The following is an 18,133-nucleotide window of genomic DNA, read 5'->3' on the forward strand; positions in this document are numbered from 1 at the left end:
GCTCAGATCTAAGTCTGCAAGAATGAAAACACTGGAAGAATGACAGTGCAGAGACGGTGCCATACATATATCAACAGTGAAGCTGGCTTGAAGAATTGTACCTTGCCGCCCAGAGAGGCTACAGTGCTCAGGGTGACTGGTCGAGGCTGAAGCAGTCTCCTGATCATCTTCTGGATATCACTCGAGTTCACGGAATATTAGGCCTGTGATCAACAGGCGACAAGTTAATGATGGTTTTTTATTGCGGCGGTCATGCAGACTGCTATCTGCCAGAGTGACTGTGTCTCATTGGAAGACGGCCAAGCATTAATTACCAGTCTAACATCACGATGATGACGATGAACTGAAGCGTTGTGATCAGTGCGGAGCCTCGTTGGCTGTAGACGGAGGCTTCTTTTCTCTGGAAGCTCTAAACCAGATATCGAACCCCGCCTTTGAAAGCTTTCAAACGAGAATTCGAACCCCGACTTGAAAGCAGTAGCCAATTCCAACGAAGGTACAAGGCATGACGGGTGGCCCCTGGCATCGTTCCCAGGTTTCCGACTGCGCTCGAAGCTCATTGAGCCTCACCCATCTGTGGTAGTTCCTTCAGTCCACCCAGGCACTCATGTGAACGACATCTGATGGGCTCGTTCTGGTTCTCCTCCTCCTCCCTCTCCTCTCTCCGCCGGCGACGGGTAAATATCCCTTGGGCGCTCATGAGTATGAGACCGTTGACCGTAATGCTTGATTTGTTTCCCTGCCCCAACGACATAGGGCCAAGCTCTCTTGACTGGCGATGATGTGTGTCGATTTCTTGTGCTGCAAGGGGAACATTGACGGGGAGGGTGTACAATAACATGCTAGTGACTATGTCGGGACGCAGGACAGTGGGCACCCGCTAGTCATGTGCCGCGTAATGGTGCACAAGGAGAGCGAGACGGCTGGTCCATCTCGTCTCCATCGGCTTGGACAGCTGTCGACTCTTCAACCCCTTATTTCTTGGTGGTGAAGTCGATCTCGTTGGGGTTGTATCCACCATCAGCGGCCTTCTCGCAGGTACAGGCACCTAGAATTGGTCAGCCACCTGTTGCCTAGCCATGTTGTCCGCCTGGGGAATTGAACTCACCAGCAGGTCGCGAGCCACAAGCACAGCTGGCGTCGGGCTTCACGTTCTCGGTGGAGGCCCTGTCGCAGGTGCACTCGCCGGCGGGACGGGCACGGCAGGAGCAGCGGGGGCCGGAGACGGTGTTCTCCTTGGAGGCTTTGTCGCAGGAGCAGTGCAGAGCGGACTGCTTTCCGCAGGAGCACTTAGCTTGTTGGGCTGCGTGTTGATGTCAGAACATGGTCGTTGGACGAGGGGGTCCGTCGAGCATTGGACTGTGAGTGTTGACTTACCACAGACACAAGTGTCGCCCTTGCCGCAGCAGGTGGAAGACTTGGCAGCTTCGGTGGCCATTGTTGAGATGAGAGTGGTAAGATGGAGGGAAGGGGTGTGGTTGTTTAGTTGACAGGTTTGTTGAGGCAATTGAGTCACAGAAGGTGAAGGTTGACTTGATATTTGTGGATGTGGGATGGCTTCTTCAACTTGTGCACAGGAAGGAACTGGGAAGGCAGGCCAATGTATTTATATCGGACTGTCATGACATGCAGTGGCCTTGCAGGTGGCCAGTGTGTGGAACGTTCTGCAGGGACCTGCCCAAGGCCGTGGGCCCACAGCTGCCAGAGCTGACATACAGCTCGACGCTGATTGGCTCAGATCAAGCTCCTGCCAATCGGCAGGACTCCATCTCGCATCATCAAGCCATTCACCCTCGGAAAGCCACGACCTGACAGAGCCTCATCTTCTTTGCCGTCTGCCTCATTGGTCGTATGGGACCACGGCTTGCCCGACACCGCATCGAACAATGCTTTCGAGGCTACGCGACATGGTTTCCCCTACCGCACGCAGGCAGCTTGTCAAGTCCATCTTCTGTTCTGTCTCGTCTGTCCAAGATCTGATCAGGAGCCTCTACTGGAGGACGTCGAGGTCGCGCCCACCGAGATACGAGAGGCATGACCGGCTCTCCTTCTCGAACCCACGCGTGAATCGGTATGAGGAGGTCTTGCTTGGATGGAACACGGCGAGGCTTTGCTTTGTAGTCCTCTGTATTGGTCTCATCGCAGCTTCCTGCGCTTGGATGCAGACGGTGTAGGTGCTCGGCCATCAGACGGCTGCGCAGAGTCCTTCCCGAACAGATAGATCTCAACCGTCTGCTCCTCCAAGCCGAGCACAGGTAACGGTTGGCTGGCACTCTCCAGTATCCTCCAGCCGTCCTCATCCATCAGGCCAAACAGTGCCTTCTCGGATGAATGCCGTGGCTTAGTTGCCAGCATGACTCTGGAGCTCTTGCTGTCCCGGTCCATCGAGAGCTTGTGCAGCTCAGAGATAGTCTTCACCAGCGCAGATAGCATGTCTACGTTGTACGTGCAGTCGCTGATGATGATGAGGTCCCAGCTCGACGCCTTCGCCTTTGGGCCAAACACGCCCGTCTTTCCCTCGTCCCAGTCGAGGCTCTCGAAAGCTGTCTCTACACTCGACTTCCCTGAGAGGACAGGCTCCCTAGCCAGCTTCTCATCGGCAATATTCCGCACTGCCACTTCCTCGGCGTCGGTCAGGTCAGTCAGGAGAATACTGCTGGGTGACTGTGTAAAATCTTCAGGGTCCCATGACGAAGACATGCGCCGGTACAGAGCAGCCGCCAGCCCTACGCCCAGGATCCCAACACCGCAACCCAGCTCAATAACGTTGAGAGAGCACTTAGGTGTTACATTGCATAGGAGCTCTTTCAGCAGTGGCGTCGTGTCCCACGTGTGTTCCGAGCCCCCGTCCTGGCACAGGTTCAAAAGCACACCAGTGGTGACTACACCGGCATCCCAAACGTGACGGTCAATGCTCTCACCAATCCTTTCGTCCACGCGCAAAAAGCCCCCTTCGGCAAGTGCGAATCGCCTCAAAGACTCGAAGGTCTGCTGCCCATCTGAAGGGTAGGGAAACCCAGATTCAAGGGCTATAATCCGGCCTTCTGCATCGAACGGGATGTCTGCAGCCTTGGGTGGGTCCTCAAGGTTGTGTGAGGCGACAATGCAAATGGCGGGCACTGGCCTTATCTGTGACGATGCTTTTTTGATGCTCTTGAAAGCTTTGTCAGGCACTGGCAGCTCCAGCTTTAGGATCCTCATGCCCGCTTTCCAGAGAGTACCGCTTTTGCCGGCTGTCCTGGGAGTGAGGCAAAATGTTTCGTTTTGGTCTTCGTCGGTACCTGCAACGGGCCTCCCAGTGATGTACACCGAGATAGGCACAGGATCATCTGGACAGAGGAACGAGTCACCCAGATCCGTCGTTATGGTGAGGACAAGCTTCAGCTTCTGTTGCTTATCGAGGCTCGGTGGCCTCATAAGGCGGATATAATGCATTTCGCGGACGTATATGAAAGGCCCTGTTTGTTGAGTGAGTTGTGGAAGGGCAAAGTTTAGGGTTTCGAGGTTGAGTTTATTTCCACGGTTTCTGGCCCGAAGCTTCAGTTCCTGGGCCCGACCGCACGGAAGCCCCACTAAGGCGTCCACCGGGCGGGCCGCTCCGGCTCAGGTTTTACAGGCACCCACTGGACGTGACACAAAACCAACACATCCCCATGCTTTCAACGCGAACCTACGGCAGGCTCATGTCGGATAGATCTATCCTGAAGACTATGATCCGTCGACCGAGTCCAAATTCCTGAGTGATAGTCTGAAGCACGGGTCAAAGTACTATGGGACAGCTGTGAACGGCCGGCCGCGGACTCGGAGGTCGCCGGGAATCCCAACGCCGCTACGACATCTCTACGGCCGACGCCCTGATATCAGGCCGGATCGGTGCTCATTATCGTCCTACGAATGACACCTTGGAGATATAAGGTTTTACAAATACCACCCTCGCGGAAGATTTTTGGTCCCATTTTCTCTGCTCGTAATCCTGCCCAGAAGTTCCTGTTTCCTTTCGTACCTCCTACTAGCGGTACAACAGCTCCTAGTCCCAGTACACTGCACATCATGACGAAAACCGCTCACTCGCCCACAGAGCTCCTGTCCGCAATCCTCACGACCACAGAGAAGGACATCATCCCCCTCACAGCGGCAGGGGTCAAGTCAGGATGCAAGCTCTTCGGCGCCGCGATCCTGACGCGCCCGGGGCTCGAGGCGCACACGGTGGCGACCAACAACGAGCGGGCGTCCCCGCTGCTGCACGGGGAAATCAATTGCATCCAGGAGTTCTTCAAGGAGGGGGCCGACGGGTCCTCCGCCCTGCCGCCGACCCGGGACTGCGTCTTCTTCGCGACGCACGAGCCGTGCTCGCTGTGCCTCAGCGGCATCACGTGGGCCGGGTTCAGGGAGTTCTACTACCTATTCACATATGAGGACTCGCGGGATTTGTTTTCCATCCCGTACGACATCGACATCCTCCAGGAGGTGTTTCGCGTGCGCGCGCCGGGCGATTCGGACGAGAGCCTCGCCGCGGCCGCTCTACAACAGGGCCAACAAGTTCTTTACGGGGAGGAGCCTGGCGGAGGTGGTGGAGGGGATTGAGGACCCCGGGAGAGAGGGAGAGGTGGGTAGGTGAGATCGATAGGGTGAAGAAGCTCTATAATGGCTTGTCGGAGACGTATCAGGAGGGGAAGAAGAAGGGGGTTGAGACTGCGAGTGTTTGGCAGTGAGTGAAGGGTATTTCTCCAAAGGCAAGGAGCGTTTGAAGTGTTGGCTAGGATGTATGGCATGAAGCAGTACTCGAGCAGCTACCTCAATGGCTCTGACCCTCGTGAACGGTGGGCATGCGGTCTTGAGGGCTACCTAGATAGGCAATGGCACGAACTAATTGTCTTGACCCACAGATTAGGATTTGAACAGCTATTATACCTCCAAGCTAGAACTATTGAGGGGTCCCGATATCTATATCACTTCAAAACCGATATTTTGGTTGCATCAATTTGGAATAGTTCTAAGGAAATATGTTTTATGTCAACTTTCCGACTTCTACAACTGTGCCAAAGTGCGTTTTACTAGTTGAGATTTCAAGGAATACATTTATATACCGGTCTACCTCAATTATGATTTAACTAGAAAAGGTAACATAACCAGTGTTGGTGCGCAAGGGCTGATTGTCGTACGGCGCATTGATACCCACGCTATATCTACCGAAAGGTCAAGCTGGCGAGACAGTCCCTTTGTACCTCCTGAGCTTGACCATGCTGCGCTACCATATCGCAGGCAAACTGCGACGCCCTGCTCCGATGCTCGCCGTTCTCACGCAGATGAGGCTCAAGCTGAAGATGAAGCATCAGCGTCGAGAACGGCGCGGTAAGAGCGATGCAGTCCGACGCACCATGCAGCAGGCCACTAGGCTCATCAGCTCAGAACACTCCCCAGGTCAGTCTATACAGCATTCCGAGGGCGGGGAGCTACATAGCATCACGAGGCTTGTGGCTTCGTAATCGTGTGGGATATGTCCAGTAAGTCGACAAGGTTCACACGGGTTAGCCACCAGGCCTGTGCTCCCAACAATGTCAGCGCGAACATGTCGATTGCCGGCCCCAAGCCTTTCTGTCAGAACTGTGATCTTAGCCCGGCCACCTCCATAGACCTACATCTGTGACATAATATTTGAGCGCGGTCACTTGACGGTGTGCGGTCAGACTTTCAGCCTGGCGTCGTTGTACTACCATAGTCGTACGAGTCTGAAGCCATGTCTTTGTGACAGGGGCATGGAAACCACACAGGAGTTTCGGGCGGCGTGGCTCTTCAGGTACATGTCGAATCTCTAGTGACCGGCAATCTTCACTTTCTAGACACGATAATATCTGTCTTGATATTAGACAGAGGCTCTCGTCGTCAATACCGTCTTCCTAGAGCCACGCCTGTCGCAAGACTTGCTGCAGCAGCAATCGGAGCGCATTTCAGCCTGGGCGTATGCAAATGTCGATGTAATCCTCCTTGTGACACAGCCAGAAAGGTGGGGTGTGTATCCCAAAAAAGGACCCTCGGTTGTGTATCTGCATCAGCACTGTGGCACGGCATGGCGGAAGGGAAGGCGTATGTGTATGTAGGTACACACAGCCTCTCCCTGGGCCGCGTGAAGGTCGCACGTTGTGCTGACTGCGGGACCTACTGTACTGCATCCTGCAAATCTGCAAGGTGTGTCCCGAGATGCCCTGGCGATTGGTCCATGGGGTGATAGTGGGCGCCACACTCTGTCAGCCCAAAGACAGGACATTGCGTGGTGTAACCCACCCACCCCCCATGATAATCATGTTCGGCTGGTTGCTTGCATGGGGTGTTGGCTGTATCTGGAAAGTGCGGAGAGACAAGGGCGGCCATGGGTATTAAGCCGTAGGATTCTGCATCGAGAAAGGATCGAAGGGGGCGGCAGAGGCAAGGTGGTGTTGGTGTCTTTTGTTGTGGGCGTTCTTCCTGCCTCTCAAGCCTCTTCGGCCCGTCTCCTGCGCTACCTTACCAAGGTAGGCTCGCCGTCGAAGGATGCAAATCATCATCAGCTGACTCATCACCACTACAGCGAACACAGATGTGCACGACGCATTGCGAAGGGGCACAAGGTGAGTGTCTCTGGCAAGAGACGGCTGCCTTGCAACAAAATGATGTGAGAACTCAACCACAGCGGGCTCTAACTCCCTGTGTAGTGTAGTTCGCAGTGAGTAGTCTAGATAGACATCTGATGAGGACGAACGGACACCGGCGTGGCCCTAGCTCCCAGGTGTCCCCAAGACTCCCCCCGCGGCGGGGCAGGCCACAGGTGATTGGGCCCAAGAGACAGCCTTCTAAGCGCCTGGCGGCCACCCACATGCCCAATTCGGGTGCTTTTCTCCTCCATGACTGCATCTCTGCATGCTGCTGTGCGAAAAGGTGCGCCGGTGTGCAACCAACCCATCCCAATGTTGCAACCCTCGTGGCCTTCCACACTCCCAGGGTTGTCGGGTCGAGGTTCCCTCTCTCATTCGAGGAACAACATCCGACAATGGCCCACTGGTCTGGACGGCCAGTCACCTGGACGCCCGGATATCTGGACATCTGACTTCTGGACATCTGCTTGCGCTGGTCGAGTCACGACAAGACTCGACTCATCTTCGATCCCAGATCTCTGCTAGCCTTAAGCAAGGCTCCGATGCTACCAATGGACCACGCAGCCGCCGCGAAGTTTGTTCGACCACACCGGTGATGTGGTGCTGACTGTCGCAAAGGGAAGTGGTGCCCTCATCTGACCAACGACTGGGTGAGCAACGGAAAGGCAACCACATGATAATCATCGTCCATCATCCACCGTCATGGTAGGGCTGTCCGAACCCCATCGAAGGGCGCAACACAAGGCCTGCAGAAGCCGCAGTACCCGCAGCCATGCGTCATGCAGTGGACTACAGTGGACTACCCTCTCACTGTCACTCTTCCATCGCATTCATCTAGGTGCTAAAGCGGGCCAATCTGGCCCCCAATTATAGAAACTGCACCTTTTCGACTCCCATCCATATGCTCGCTCCTCCCCCATGGCGCAGGCACGACACCTGCAGTGACAGTAAGCAAAGGGATGGCGTCGCATGAAGGGGGGAGTGCATCTAGGACAACATGTATCTCCTCACAAGAATGCCACAGCCTCGAGCCACTCGGCTGCCATGATGCTCGTCCAAGACATCATGGACATGTTGAGCCGCATGATAAACATGTATCAGATGCCACGCATCTCGCCCAAGACAGCCTCGACAAGGGCAGCCCTACGGCCGGCCCATCAAGCGGCCACCGGGCCCCAACCCTCGCCCATCAGACGCATGTTTCCACCTCGTCTCTCTTCAGGTATCTGTTAGATCTCGCGGGGCCTCTCAGATCCGGCCTCTCAGATCCGGCCCCCATAAGGCTGCTGCTATCAGATGGAATGTTATAGACCAGCAACACACACTGACGTGCCACATGTGTGCCGGGGAATGTTGGCAGAGGGCCCTGTCTCGCCAGGACATCCTCCTATGCAGGCGCTTAATTTTGGGTTTAGACTCCAGACCACGGCAGAGCCAGTGTCACAACGGCCCCCAAGAAAATTTTACCTAGGCGCTGAGACCAATGATCTCTTCACGAGCGTCAACCAACGCCCACTGCAACACACACACACACACACCATCGACACTATTACTCTGCTGCTGCCCTGAAGGATCCCTTGTGTACCGCCGTGCATCCGATCCTCCTGCACCAACAGCATCCATCTGGTGGTGTAGATAGCCTCTGCCTCGACGGCGCGTCCGATGACAAATTAAGGGTATATAGATTTACTTTGTGCTAGATGCGACGGAATACCACTAGCCGGCGCGGGCGAGACGAACACAGGGAGAGCCCGTAAACCAGGCGCAACGGGCACGGGAGACGGGCGATCCGGGCCCTTCCTGCCCGTCTAGCTCGCTATGCATGCATCCCCATTCTCTCCTCGCCAGAATTGACCACCCGTGGCAGCATTTGGAATTGGGCAGTGGGGAGCCTTCTGAAGATGACCCGAATTATATGTTGCACACCATCGCGATAATGTTGTCTATCCTCGCTTGCATCGAAGGAGCAGTTGCTTACCTCCCACCATCCCACCGAACTAACTGCATCCTCGCGGCACAGCAGGGAGGATAAAGGGGAGCGGCGCGGCAAAATGTTGGTGTGTATACTACATGACAGTGGCGTGGAAGTATCTGAGAAACAGTTTCAGAAAAGCACGTAGGGGGTGGTTTCTTACTGCGCTCACTCCCCTCCTCCCCCTACCTTTCCTCGTCCAGTCTCACCAGCCACAACCAGCATCAGTTTTGATATTCAGCACACTGTGCCCTGTTTTCCTCAGGCTTTTCGTGAAGATAAACGCGGAGGCGGCTGTCAGTGCGAGGGAAAGCACAGAGACAGATCGCTTGGATGCAAGGGATCGTCACAGAACCTACACCGAGCAACGGGCTGGCCGCGTGCCCGGCTTGTTCAGCCGTGGCGACACAGGGATACAACAGCAATTGCAGTATAAACACAAAAGCACATCTTCACCTGTCAATGTGCACGCACATCGAAACTTTAGAGGCTTTGGGACCGAGTGACGTGTGTGCTTGGGCCCGGGGGCAGTAACGAATGAATGCCACGATGAGACGGTATCCGTGCCCAAGTGTGCCGGCCGTGCCGTCGAGATTGCCATCTGCCGGATGTGGCGACGATGAGACCAGCCGAGACAGCTCGCGGACGAGAGGAACTGACAGCGGCCGTTGGTGAACGATGGAGGACTCGAGAGGCTGAGAGGACATGTCTCAGCGACAGACCATCCTCCTGAGACTACCGCTGCTGTGTTCCCTCACCTTCAGCTCCTGCTCGCATATGGACAGGTGTTACACGCGGTGCGGCTGGAACCCATGCTTCACGACAACACCACCACAATCAAGAAAGAGAAAAAAAAAAAAAAAAATTCAATGGACATGGGTCAACAAACACCAAAACCTCAAAAGTTCGCCCATGCAACCCACACCCTACCGGTGACGCAGAACTTGGGACGAAAGGGACTGACCGACGCAGGCTCACGTTTCGTCTCGTCTCCCCCCCCGGAGCAGCGCAGGGCTGAGTTATGGGTTCCGAGCGCGGCGCCGCGCACACGCGTATCCTCGCAAAAGCGTGCCCACGAATCAAGCGCATCGGCGGCGCCGCACAAGCCAGGGGAGTAAAGTGAGAGAAAAAAAAGGGCATAATAGAGAAGATAATGTGGTGAAGAGAGAGGAGGGATTCTTGCCCCCCAATGCGCCGACAATTAACCAGCCCACTGCACGGCTGAACCGAGAGGGCAGGCTAGAAAAGAAACTCCTGATCGACAGCACGCCGAAACATGCGGTGCACCCCTCTCGGATCCAACTCTCACCCGTGCCACCACCGTCGAGATCTTGCTTCTTGTACATCATTCGACATGAGAAGAAGGAAGGAAGGGGAGGGTGAGAAAAAATCTTGCTCGTTCCTGGGTGGCTTGCAGGGTGCAGGGTCGCAGGAAGGAAAATGAGTCGCTGGCCAGTCCGTGTCCCCTTTCAAGGTCAAGGTCAAGGTCAAGGTCAAGGTCAAGGTCAAGGTCAAGGGGGGAGGTGAAGGAGGGTGGCACAAGCACGGATTAGGGTTTCCCTCCTTGTTTTCTGATTATTGGCAAAGCCACAATATTAAAAATGGACATATGAAAAAAAAAAAAAATTGGCATTGGATCAATTGAAACAGACAAAACAAAACATTGCTTGGGTGTTTACTCTCGTTCCCCCGGTCTCGTAATCTCCTTTTTTTGTCCTTCCGTGCGTGATGGATGACCAGCACAGGCGTTGGGCAGGGGCGGGATTGCAGCCCAACCGTCTCGTCTCAGCGCCGCACGAGAGGGAAATAAGAAAAACAACAAATGTGACAAGATGCAAAATGAAAACTCAATCGGGGGGGTGAGGGCGGACGGGACAGGGGGGGGGGAACACGGAGATCGGCACAGTCACACAGCGATTTACTTTCTCAACCTGTCAACTGCCATGATGTTGCACATGAAGGAGAGGTTCAGGGGGTTTGGTGATTGATGACGCTGAGCTGTCCAACTGATTACGCCCGGCCTGCCTGTGAGAGAATGACAACCTTAGACGGCCAGGCAACGCCCCATCTGCAACCGCTCGAGATGCCAGCGTGATGTTTGACTGTCACGCATGCGTAGCAACTGCAATTGAGGCCCGTGGACCCAGCCCTGGAATGTACTCAGCCCCTGGCACTGGCGTGACGGAGCAGCCCTTCTACTCGTGTTGTTTATCACATGTCATGTCAAATCATATCATCACGCTTCGTCAGGGCCATTTCACTAGGCAGGCACGAATATATGCAAGTGTGTTGCTGCTCAAAATCCAGATTCTGTAATTTGTTCACGCCCATCCTAATCTTTACACGTCCTCTGTTTGCTAATAAACAATATCGAGAGTAAGGGAATGGGGGTATCTCCTCCATCTTTGCCACACACCCGTGGCGGCCTGGAAAAATGAAGAACAGAAACCAGAAAGCACCGTAAACAGCCACGCGCTCGTGTAATCGCAACAGTGATCCTGATCGAGAAACAGAACAGCACGATGTGCGCCTAGGATGTTCCCCTTTTTTCCCCCTCCAGAAACAAACACGCGGTCAACGAGAGATATTAACCCAACATCCAGTCCATTACAATTTCGCATTCGCTTCGTGTCGTTGCCTTGCCGCACATTCCCATCCAAGTAACCAAAAATATCCCGTGATCCCCTTTGTCAGTCGTCGCGCTCGAGTGGTGACATTATCCTTGAAAAATAACTTTTATGTGCCGCCAGACAAAGAGAGCGTTCAACGGTGTCTCGTTGACTCATGTCGTCCTTGCTGTTGTCTGCCTGTGTTTAGGCCCTTCCTCCGGGGAGGAAATGAAGCCAAATATGATAACATCCCTGGGTATCATTGAAAAGACCAGAAAGATGACAGCCGCCCCTTGAGACGTGAGTCTCTAGACAGTGTAGATGAGACCGAAATGGTAAAAAAAGTCCCGTAAAGAAAATCCTCGCTGATCTGTGAACATAATCGTACAGTGATCCGTGTATGGTTTTCTCGTCTTTTTTTTTCTGGTTTTCTTTATCTCCGTGTCGAGCACATTGTTAGTTCGGGATGTGCTGACACGCGCTTGGGCGTTCGTCGCGAGGCCGCCGAGGAGTGCAGTTGTGTTGATTTATTTTGTAGGTTGCCTGAGCACCTCCTCGCAGTTGGCGTCAAACCGCATGTTCCACAGGCGCACCTGTTGCATGAAGCGCTCCGACTTCTCCAGCTCGCGCTCCCGCCCGAAGAGCGTCTCGACAAACTCGATGCCCGAGTTCCTGCCAAGCTGCTCCTTCTTCTTGCTCGCCTTGAGCATAGGCTGCTCGCACGTCTTGAGCAGCTTGCGAAGCTTGTCCGTGATGCGCTCGCCCGACTCGATGAAGTCCTCAACCATCTCCCGGCTGTCGATCGCCCGGATCCTCGGCACGCACTCCTTGGACCTCTTGATCTTTCCGGCAAGCTGGATGAGCAACAACCACATTTCGCCCGCCATCTCGGAGATCGGGGTCGAGGGGCCGTGTGTGTAAACCGTCCAGTCGTAGATCCACTTGCCGAGGCTGTTGGCATCGAACACGGAGCCAAGCAGAAGGATCGGCTCCTCAGTCGGATCCCAGTTCTTTAATGAGTACCCTGGAGGGATGCGATACTTCTTGGCATCGGACTCGGTCGCCTTCCTGGTTGTCGGCGGTGGAGCCTTGTGGTGGGAGCTGGCGGGCCGAGTTGTCTGAGGCCGCTGGGGAACCGAGTGAGAAGCACGTCTGGTGTGTGCAGACGAGCGACGGGGCGCCTCCTCGTAGTAAATGTCGTACCTGTCAAAGTCATTGGCCTGACGGCGGGATGAGGCCTGTGCATAGTGGTGGCGATCAGTTGCATGCCCATCAACATATCCAGAATAGTAGAGACCCTCGTCCTGCCTGCTGTGGCGCTTCGTCCTCGACCGCGCGGGTATCACGTAGGTGATACCGTCGACCTCGACGTATTCGTCCTCGTCGGATTCCCCATGAGAGTCAGAGGCCCGATAGTAGGAATATGAAGTCCGGCGCTCGCGCTTGGGGCGCGTCGTCCCAGAAAATGATTGTTTCCGCGATGATCGCGTTGCACTCACATTAGCAGTTGCGGCGTTGGTCGAGTAGAGCCCATCGCTGTTGTACCGCGGCGAGAATGCTGCCGGGCGCGGACTCGGATAGTCGTTCATGCCGCTGCTCATGTGCCGGAAGTGCGCTCGCGTCGCAGGCCGTTGTGGGGTGGTGTAGTATGATGGCCCCCGGGGAGATGGAGTCGGCGATGGAGTTGCGAATTCGTCCCTGTAGTAATATCCCGCGCCGGGGCTGGGGCCGTACGGAGAGTGCCCGTTCATTTTCCCAAACTCTTGCGATGCCTCGCTGACACCCGACTCAGAAAAAGATTGCTGCCCAGTTATCCCCTCGTGCTGTGGTATGAAGATGCTGTTGTGTTTTCGATGTGATTTTTCCCCGTCTCAATTTCAAAAGTGGCGCCTATGTCGGGACGCATGGGAAAGTGAAGCTTGTCACCTTGGTATATGGTCGGTTGGAAGAGGAGAGGAAAACCGTCTTCTGTTCGCGAACATGTCCAAGGTTGTTGGTGATTTCAAACCGTTCGCAAGAACGAGTTGGGCATATGGCATCAAAGTACGTCGCAAAACGCCTCTGATGGTGACTTCTGGAACAGACTGGAACACTCGACGAGTCCAGTCACTTGAGTAGCGTGGTTGATTATGTGAGAATGCGCTGGTGAAGATTGGTCTGGACGGTGAGGTTGGCGAAAGCCAAGGTGGCAGGAGAAGGACACACTAAATCGTGTGGTTGGAGATTGGGTACCACGGGTCTATTAAGAATCAATTCGGCCAAGACCCCAGGCGCGGAGGAGTGTGCGAAAACAGGCGGGTGGGAGGGTCGATGGTTGCGCAGGGATAGACCTAGCCGTCCCCTGTGCGACGCTAGACCGGGTTGAAGGATGAGTTCAAATGAGTTCCGTGCCTCGTGGAAACCTGGTGATGGAGGGGGCGTGGCGATAGGAGCCAAGTACCAGGGAACCTGACCACCTTATTAGTCACCCCTGCGAGAACCAGCCACAATGTTCCACACGGTCAAGAGCCTGTCTTTTTCGCACTGCCGTCCGTGGCTCACTCTCGTTGGTCTGCGTGGTGTCTGAACACTGTTCAATCGTTCAGTGCTGAGCCAGCGAGCAGCCCAATCACCCAAGACCTGTTGCACTCGCAGCGCTAGAAGTCTAGGCTCAGCTGCAGTGAAGCCTCCTGAAAATAGAAGGAAAGAGGGGCTGCGCAATCCTCAACTGCGCTGCGGCATCGCAAAACGGCTGAAATTGAGACCGATCATTGACTTCCTGTCTCTGCAGTTCAAGCCGTCGTCGCACCCTTTGTTTCTAGGTGAGCAGGATTCGCAGACAATCCTCGGTGAGCTCACCCTGGTCCGAGCCCTGGTCCTGGCCCCGATGCAGAATTTTCGAAGGTGAAGAACTGATACTGGGTTGGTTCAACGGTGTGTGAACACAGCTTTAATTTGGACCACTGGGTAAGCGAGATTGGATTTGCACAACGGCCGGGATGGTCCCCAATGTCGCGGCTCCGGATGTCAGGTTCCAAGACCGGGCTCCGTGAAAAATCTTCCTTGTCGTCACGTCCAGAAGTGCAAATTCGATGTCGAGAGACCCTGTTCTCCGTGGCTGCTGGTGAATGTGATGTCGACTGCAAGGTTTCGTCTCGTCGCGGCAGCGTGGATACGATGCTAGTCTATGGTAGGACTCGGGAGAGGTGGATAGTGGGTTCAGATGGGAGGAGGCCCGCATTCAATCCTTCCTCCGCAGACCTAAGCGTTCCGGAAGGTCGGGAAGGTTCCAAAAGACGGAGGCACCCCTGTCGACGTGGTGTCTTCGAGCCACAACAAGACGACAAATACGAGGGCGGTCAAGGTGACTCGAGTCGGCCGATGTTTTCTAACGCGCGTGGACCGTTGAGCCGGGCGGGCCTGGGCGGCCTCAGGGTGCACTTCCCCGGGAGGTCGAAGCCCTCGTCTGGGTATCGGGAAGGGAGGGAGACTGGCTGCGTGGCAAGGGGCGAAGACCGACGTGGGTCTAGAACGAGACAGCAAGAGGAGGACGGTCGCTTTATTGACTAACGTGCGGCGTTGGCCAGCATAGACTCTGTGCGTCTAGGCGATGGTTCGTGGTCTGCAACAGCTGGAGAAGGCCGGCTCGTCCTTCGTATCGTAGGTCGCCCAGAGTCATTAACAGCTGCGGTTGTGATAGTGTCACAGCTGCGGGATGGTGCAGGTTGTGCGCGAGTGCGAGACACAAAGCCGCTCCGGACAAGAGATGAAGTCGTGGTCTTGGACCCTAGACCTCTGGCCGTGTTGGTAGAGCAGAGCAAGAGTCCCCGCCCGCAGGATCAAGACCGGACTGTAGGTGATTGGTCGGCACTAAATAGATTGCTGGCGATGACAGGTGACCAGACTTGGAGGCAGGGCGTCGGTTGCCCTGCTTTTCCCCTCCGTGAACAAGTGAAGCACCCGTGAGCAACAGATAGGAAGAATCAGACGAAGTGTCTAGGCGGCGACGGGGATGACAGAAGCGCACATGTCTGACGATGACTCCGGCGAGGGGCGTGGGCTGCCTGTACCTGCCGCGCGTGGTGGGAGCAATGTCCCAGTCGCAATCACCAAAGGCGATGACTCTGGTGACGGTGACGTTTCAGGGAGAGACGAAGGGACGAGGAGGGTTCCGGGTTGAGGGGCGAGGGGAGGAAGGGATTGTTGAGCATGACGACAGCATTTGACGAGTGCAACTGCGTGAATTCGTTAACATTCTCTGCACGTCGAACCCCTCCTCATGGCCCCTTCCTCCCTTCCCCTCTACAGCATCGACAACCTTGAGGCAAGTGCAGCAGTACTTGGGTGACTACCTGCCTACTGCGTCTGTGCGGATGTACCCCTCCTTCCGGTCTCACGGTCCGCCTGATCTGACCACCTGGGAACACCGCAAGCCCGAGCCGTGCGACCACAGCGTTGTGAAGGGCTATCGCAAAGGCCAACAACCCCCACAGTGTCTGCCAGGTCCGATCCAATCGACCCGGGCTCGCAATACTAATCACATGAAGAGCCAGGACAAGTGATGCGTGGGCGAGTGGCTGGCAACTGTCGACCTCTGAATCCTCTCAGTCTTATCTTGCCCTGTGCAGGCATCACAGTCATCGTCGTCATCTCACAACGGTGCACCTCACATGCACAACTCTGCCTCCGCCTTCTTTCTTGCTAGCCACGCTCTGGCAATCAGACAGTTTAGACTCCCATCCTAAGCTGGGCGGGCCGGTGAATTGATATGCACGAGATCCTCCTACTCCTGCAGCAAGCCAGCGCCAGCCTCATGGACGGGCTCCAGATCTGATGTCGCTGTATGGGTCCGTTAATGATCGATCGGCACCGAGGTCCTGCGAACGGTCATTCCTGCAGCTCGATGCCAGGTACTGCTGGACCAGACTCAGAAGCGGGGTTCACTACTGCAGGCAATGGCGATGATGCACAGCGGAATCGCAGTCTGACACCCTGATGACAAGCTGCGCTCCTTCAACTGTCATTGAAACCCCAACTCGTCTCGTCGTACCCAGAGGATCCAAACACTCCTTAGACGACGACATTCCACGAGTATTGCTGGTGCAAGGGAGGGAGGATGAAGGCCAAGGCCTCCCGGCCAACAAATCACCAGAACGGAGTTTAGCCCAGCAGCTCCCGTCCAGCACGGCGAACCCAGTGGCAAACCTCGCCCTCACTGCCGGGTTCATCGCAAATCCCAGCCGCCCCTAATGTAGGGGTTTGCAGGATATTAACCACCAGGGAAGGCCCGAGCACAGTTACACTACCCAGACGACCCACGATCCCTGGCGCAACTTTTCACGAGGGCGTTCATGCACGACAGCCGGCGAATGGGAGAAATTCCTTGTCCTCCAAGGCCCGTTCCCCCCCGTCTTTTCCAGCTCGCCCAGGATCCAGACAAAATCAGTCTAGTCCAGCGCCAGTTTGGTCGGCAGACGCGGACATCAGACGCGTTCAGCTGGCCCCCAAAAGTCAGCCTCTTCCAACTCTCGTTGATGGAACCCCTCATTGCGATGCAGGCAGTGGCCGCCTGGCCATTGACCGTGTGTCTCTCTTGCTCCTCCCACCAACCAAGGGGACGGAAATGCACGCCCCAACGGCCTAGGCAGGCGGCCGCAGGTGTGATCCTCTTCGCGGCCGTTTATCAAGCCCACCGGCCCACTGGCCACCAGGCCAAACTCAATTCAATTCACTCGTATAAGCCACACGACTCTGGTCTGGTGGGATCATCCTGGGGTGATCAATATATCCACATTACACTCTCGGCTGTCCTCCTCTGACTCGACTCAATATGGCTCATGGTTCACATGCAGGGACAGGTCCGTCACAATGTTGTGCAGGAGTAAATTGTTTCTCATACGACGTGCATCAGGGCCTGCTCGATGAACAAGAGCCCTGCCGAGCGCGCCGGACCCGGAACCTCCGCCCCCCGAGCTCGTTTTCGGCCGGGTATGCTAGATTGAAAGCCGGAGACCGCGCTCGCAGCGTGCAGGCAGTCGACCACTAACAAGGAATTGTCCGTTCAGGTTTGAGCACTGGCGTCGCGAGAACCAATCCTCCTCTGGAGACATGACGACATCGTTGGCGTAAAGTCGGTGCGTTCCTCGACTCGACCCGTACAGTATGCTCTGCACGGCCACGTCGGCCGGGCAAAAAAAGCAGCAGCCACACAAGGCCCGGTCGAGTGGCCTCGAACATCGTGAGCTTCGCACACGCCCCAGAGTCCACTGGTGTGTGCATACACGGCCCGGCCCCATTTATCCACCCCTCGTCGGCGCTTCCCTCATCGTGCAGACAATGGTCGGTCATTATCGAATCCCTGCAGAGTGACCCGCGCAGGCGTCTCAAGTCTATGCACGAATCCACATTCCCACTTCTTCTTCCGCTATCAATGCCCACTCTTTTTGGCTTCCATATCCCCGGTCACGGCCCAGTCTGGCCAGTGCAGCTGTCATCTTGATTTCACTGCGTCAGGGTGCCCCGCCTCTTCTCTCGGGCCGCATCATTCTAGAAAAACCACAGGCCAGGGGCCTTCACCTTTGACTTTGCGGTGAGACGGCACTGACCGACCGGGATTGCTCGTTCCCTGAACGTCGTCATTTGTTTACATACGGTGTAAAAATTTTCCACCATGTCAGGGCGGTCGTCCCAGATTAGCACGTCAGAAACAGCAGAAGCAGCAGAAGCCGTGAGTCACCAGCTGCACACCCCAAGAAAGCGTCACGGGGTGACGCAAATTTGAGTGGTGTGTCTTTGGCGTGGCATGTTGCGATTATGCGTTGAAGCCCAATTTTGCAGGGCAACACTCGCCCACCCGCAAGACTCCACGCAAGGGTTGGCAGAGGTGCAGTCAAATGCGCTCTTGCTTCGTGCTAGAAAGCAAAAGACCGCTCCAGGTTTGGCTG

The 18,133-nt window shown here is 55.5% G+C and overlaps 4 protein-coding genes across 4 annotated transcripts; 1 reads left to right on the top strand and 3 right to left on the bottom strand.

The window, feature by feature from the left end:
* Window positions 1–974: 974 nt before the first annotated feature.
* On the bottom strand, window positions 975–1,438 carry INS49_010060 (uncharacterized protein; the record flags this gene model as incomplete). Its single annotated transcript, XM_043170786.1, has 3 exons — window positions 975–1,048; window positions 1,109–1,303; window positions 1,378–1,438. 3 exons carry the CDS (start codon window positions 1,436–1,438, stop codon window positions 975–977), a joined length of 330 nt encoding a protein of 109 aa, XP_043025351.1.
* Window positions 1,439–2,136: 698 nt separating this feature from the next.
* On the bottom strand, window positions 2,137–3,435 carry INS49_010061 (uncharacterized protein; the record flags this gene model as incomplete). The annotated part of the gene is made up of 1 exon (XM_043170787.1): window positions 2,137–3,435. The coding sequence occupies one exon, from the start codon at window positions 3,433–3,435 to the stop codon at window positions 2,137–2,139; it is 1,299 nt and encodes a 432-aa protein (XP_043025352.1).
* A 615-nt stretch (window positions 3,436–4,050) lies between these two features.
* On the top strand, window positions 4,051–4,584 carry INS49_010062 (uncharacterized protein; the record flags this gene model as incomplete). The annotated part of the gene is made up of 1 exon (XM_043170788.1): window positions 4,051–4,584. The coding sequence occupies one exon, from the start codon at window positions 4,051–4,053 to the stop codon at window positions 4,582–4,584; it is 534 nt and encodes a 177-aa protein (XP_043025353.1).
* A 7,153-nt stretch (window positions 4,585–11,737) lies between these two features.
* On the bottom strand, window positions 11,738–12,961 carry INS49_010063 (uncharacterized protein; the record flags this gene model as incomplete). Its single annotated transcript, XM_043170789.1, has 1 exon — window positions 11,738–12,961. One exon carries the CDS (start codon window positions 12,959–12,961, stop codon window positions 11,738–11,740), a length of 1,224 nt encoding a protein of 407 aa, XP_043025354.1.
* Between the last annotated feature and the right edge of the window lie 5,172 nt (window positions 12,962–18,133).

Source organism: Diaporthe citri, assembly GCF_014595645.1.
Source record: "Diaporthe citri strain NFHF-8-4 chromosome Unknown scaffold_4, whole genome shotgun sequence".
Lineage (NCBI taxonomy): Eukaryota > Fungi > Ascomycota > Sordariomycetes > Diaporthales > Diaporthaceae > Diaporthe > Diaporthe citri.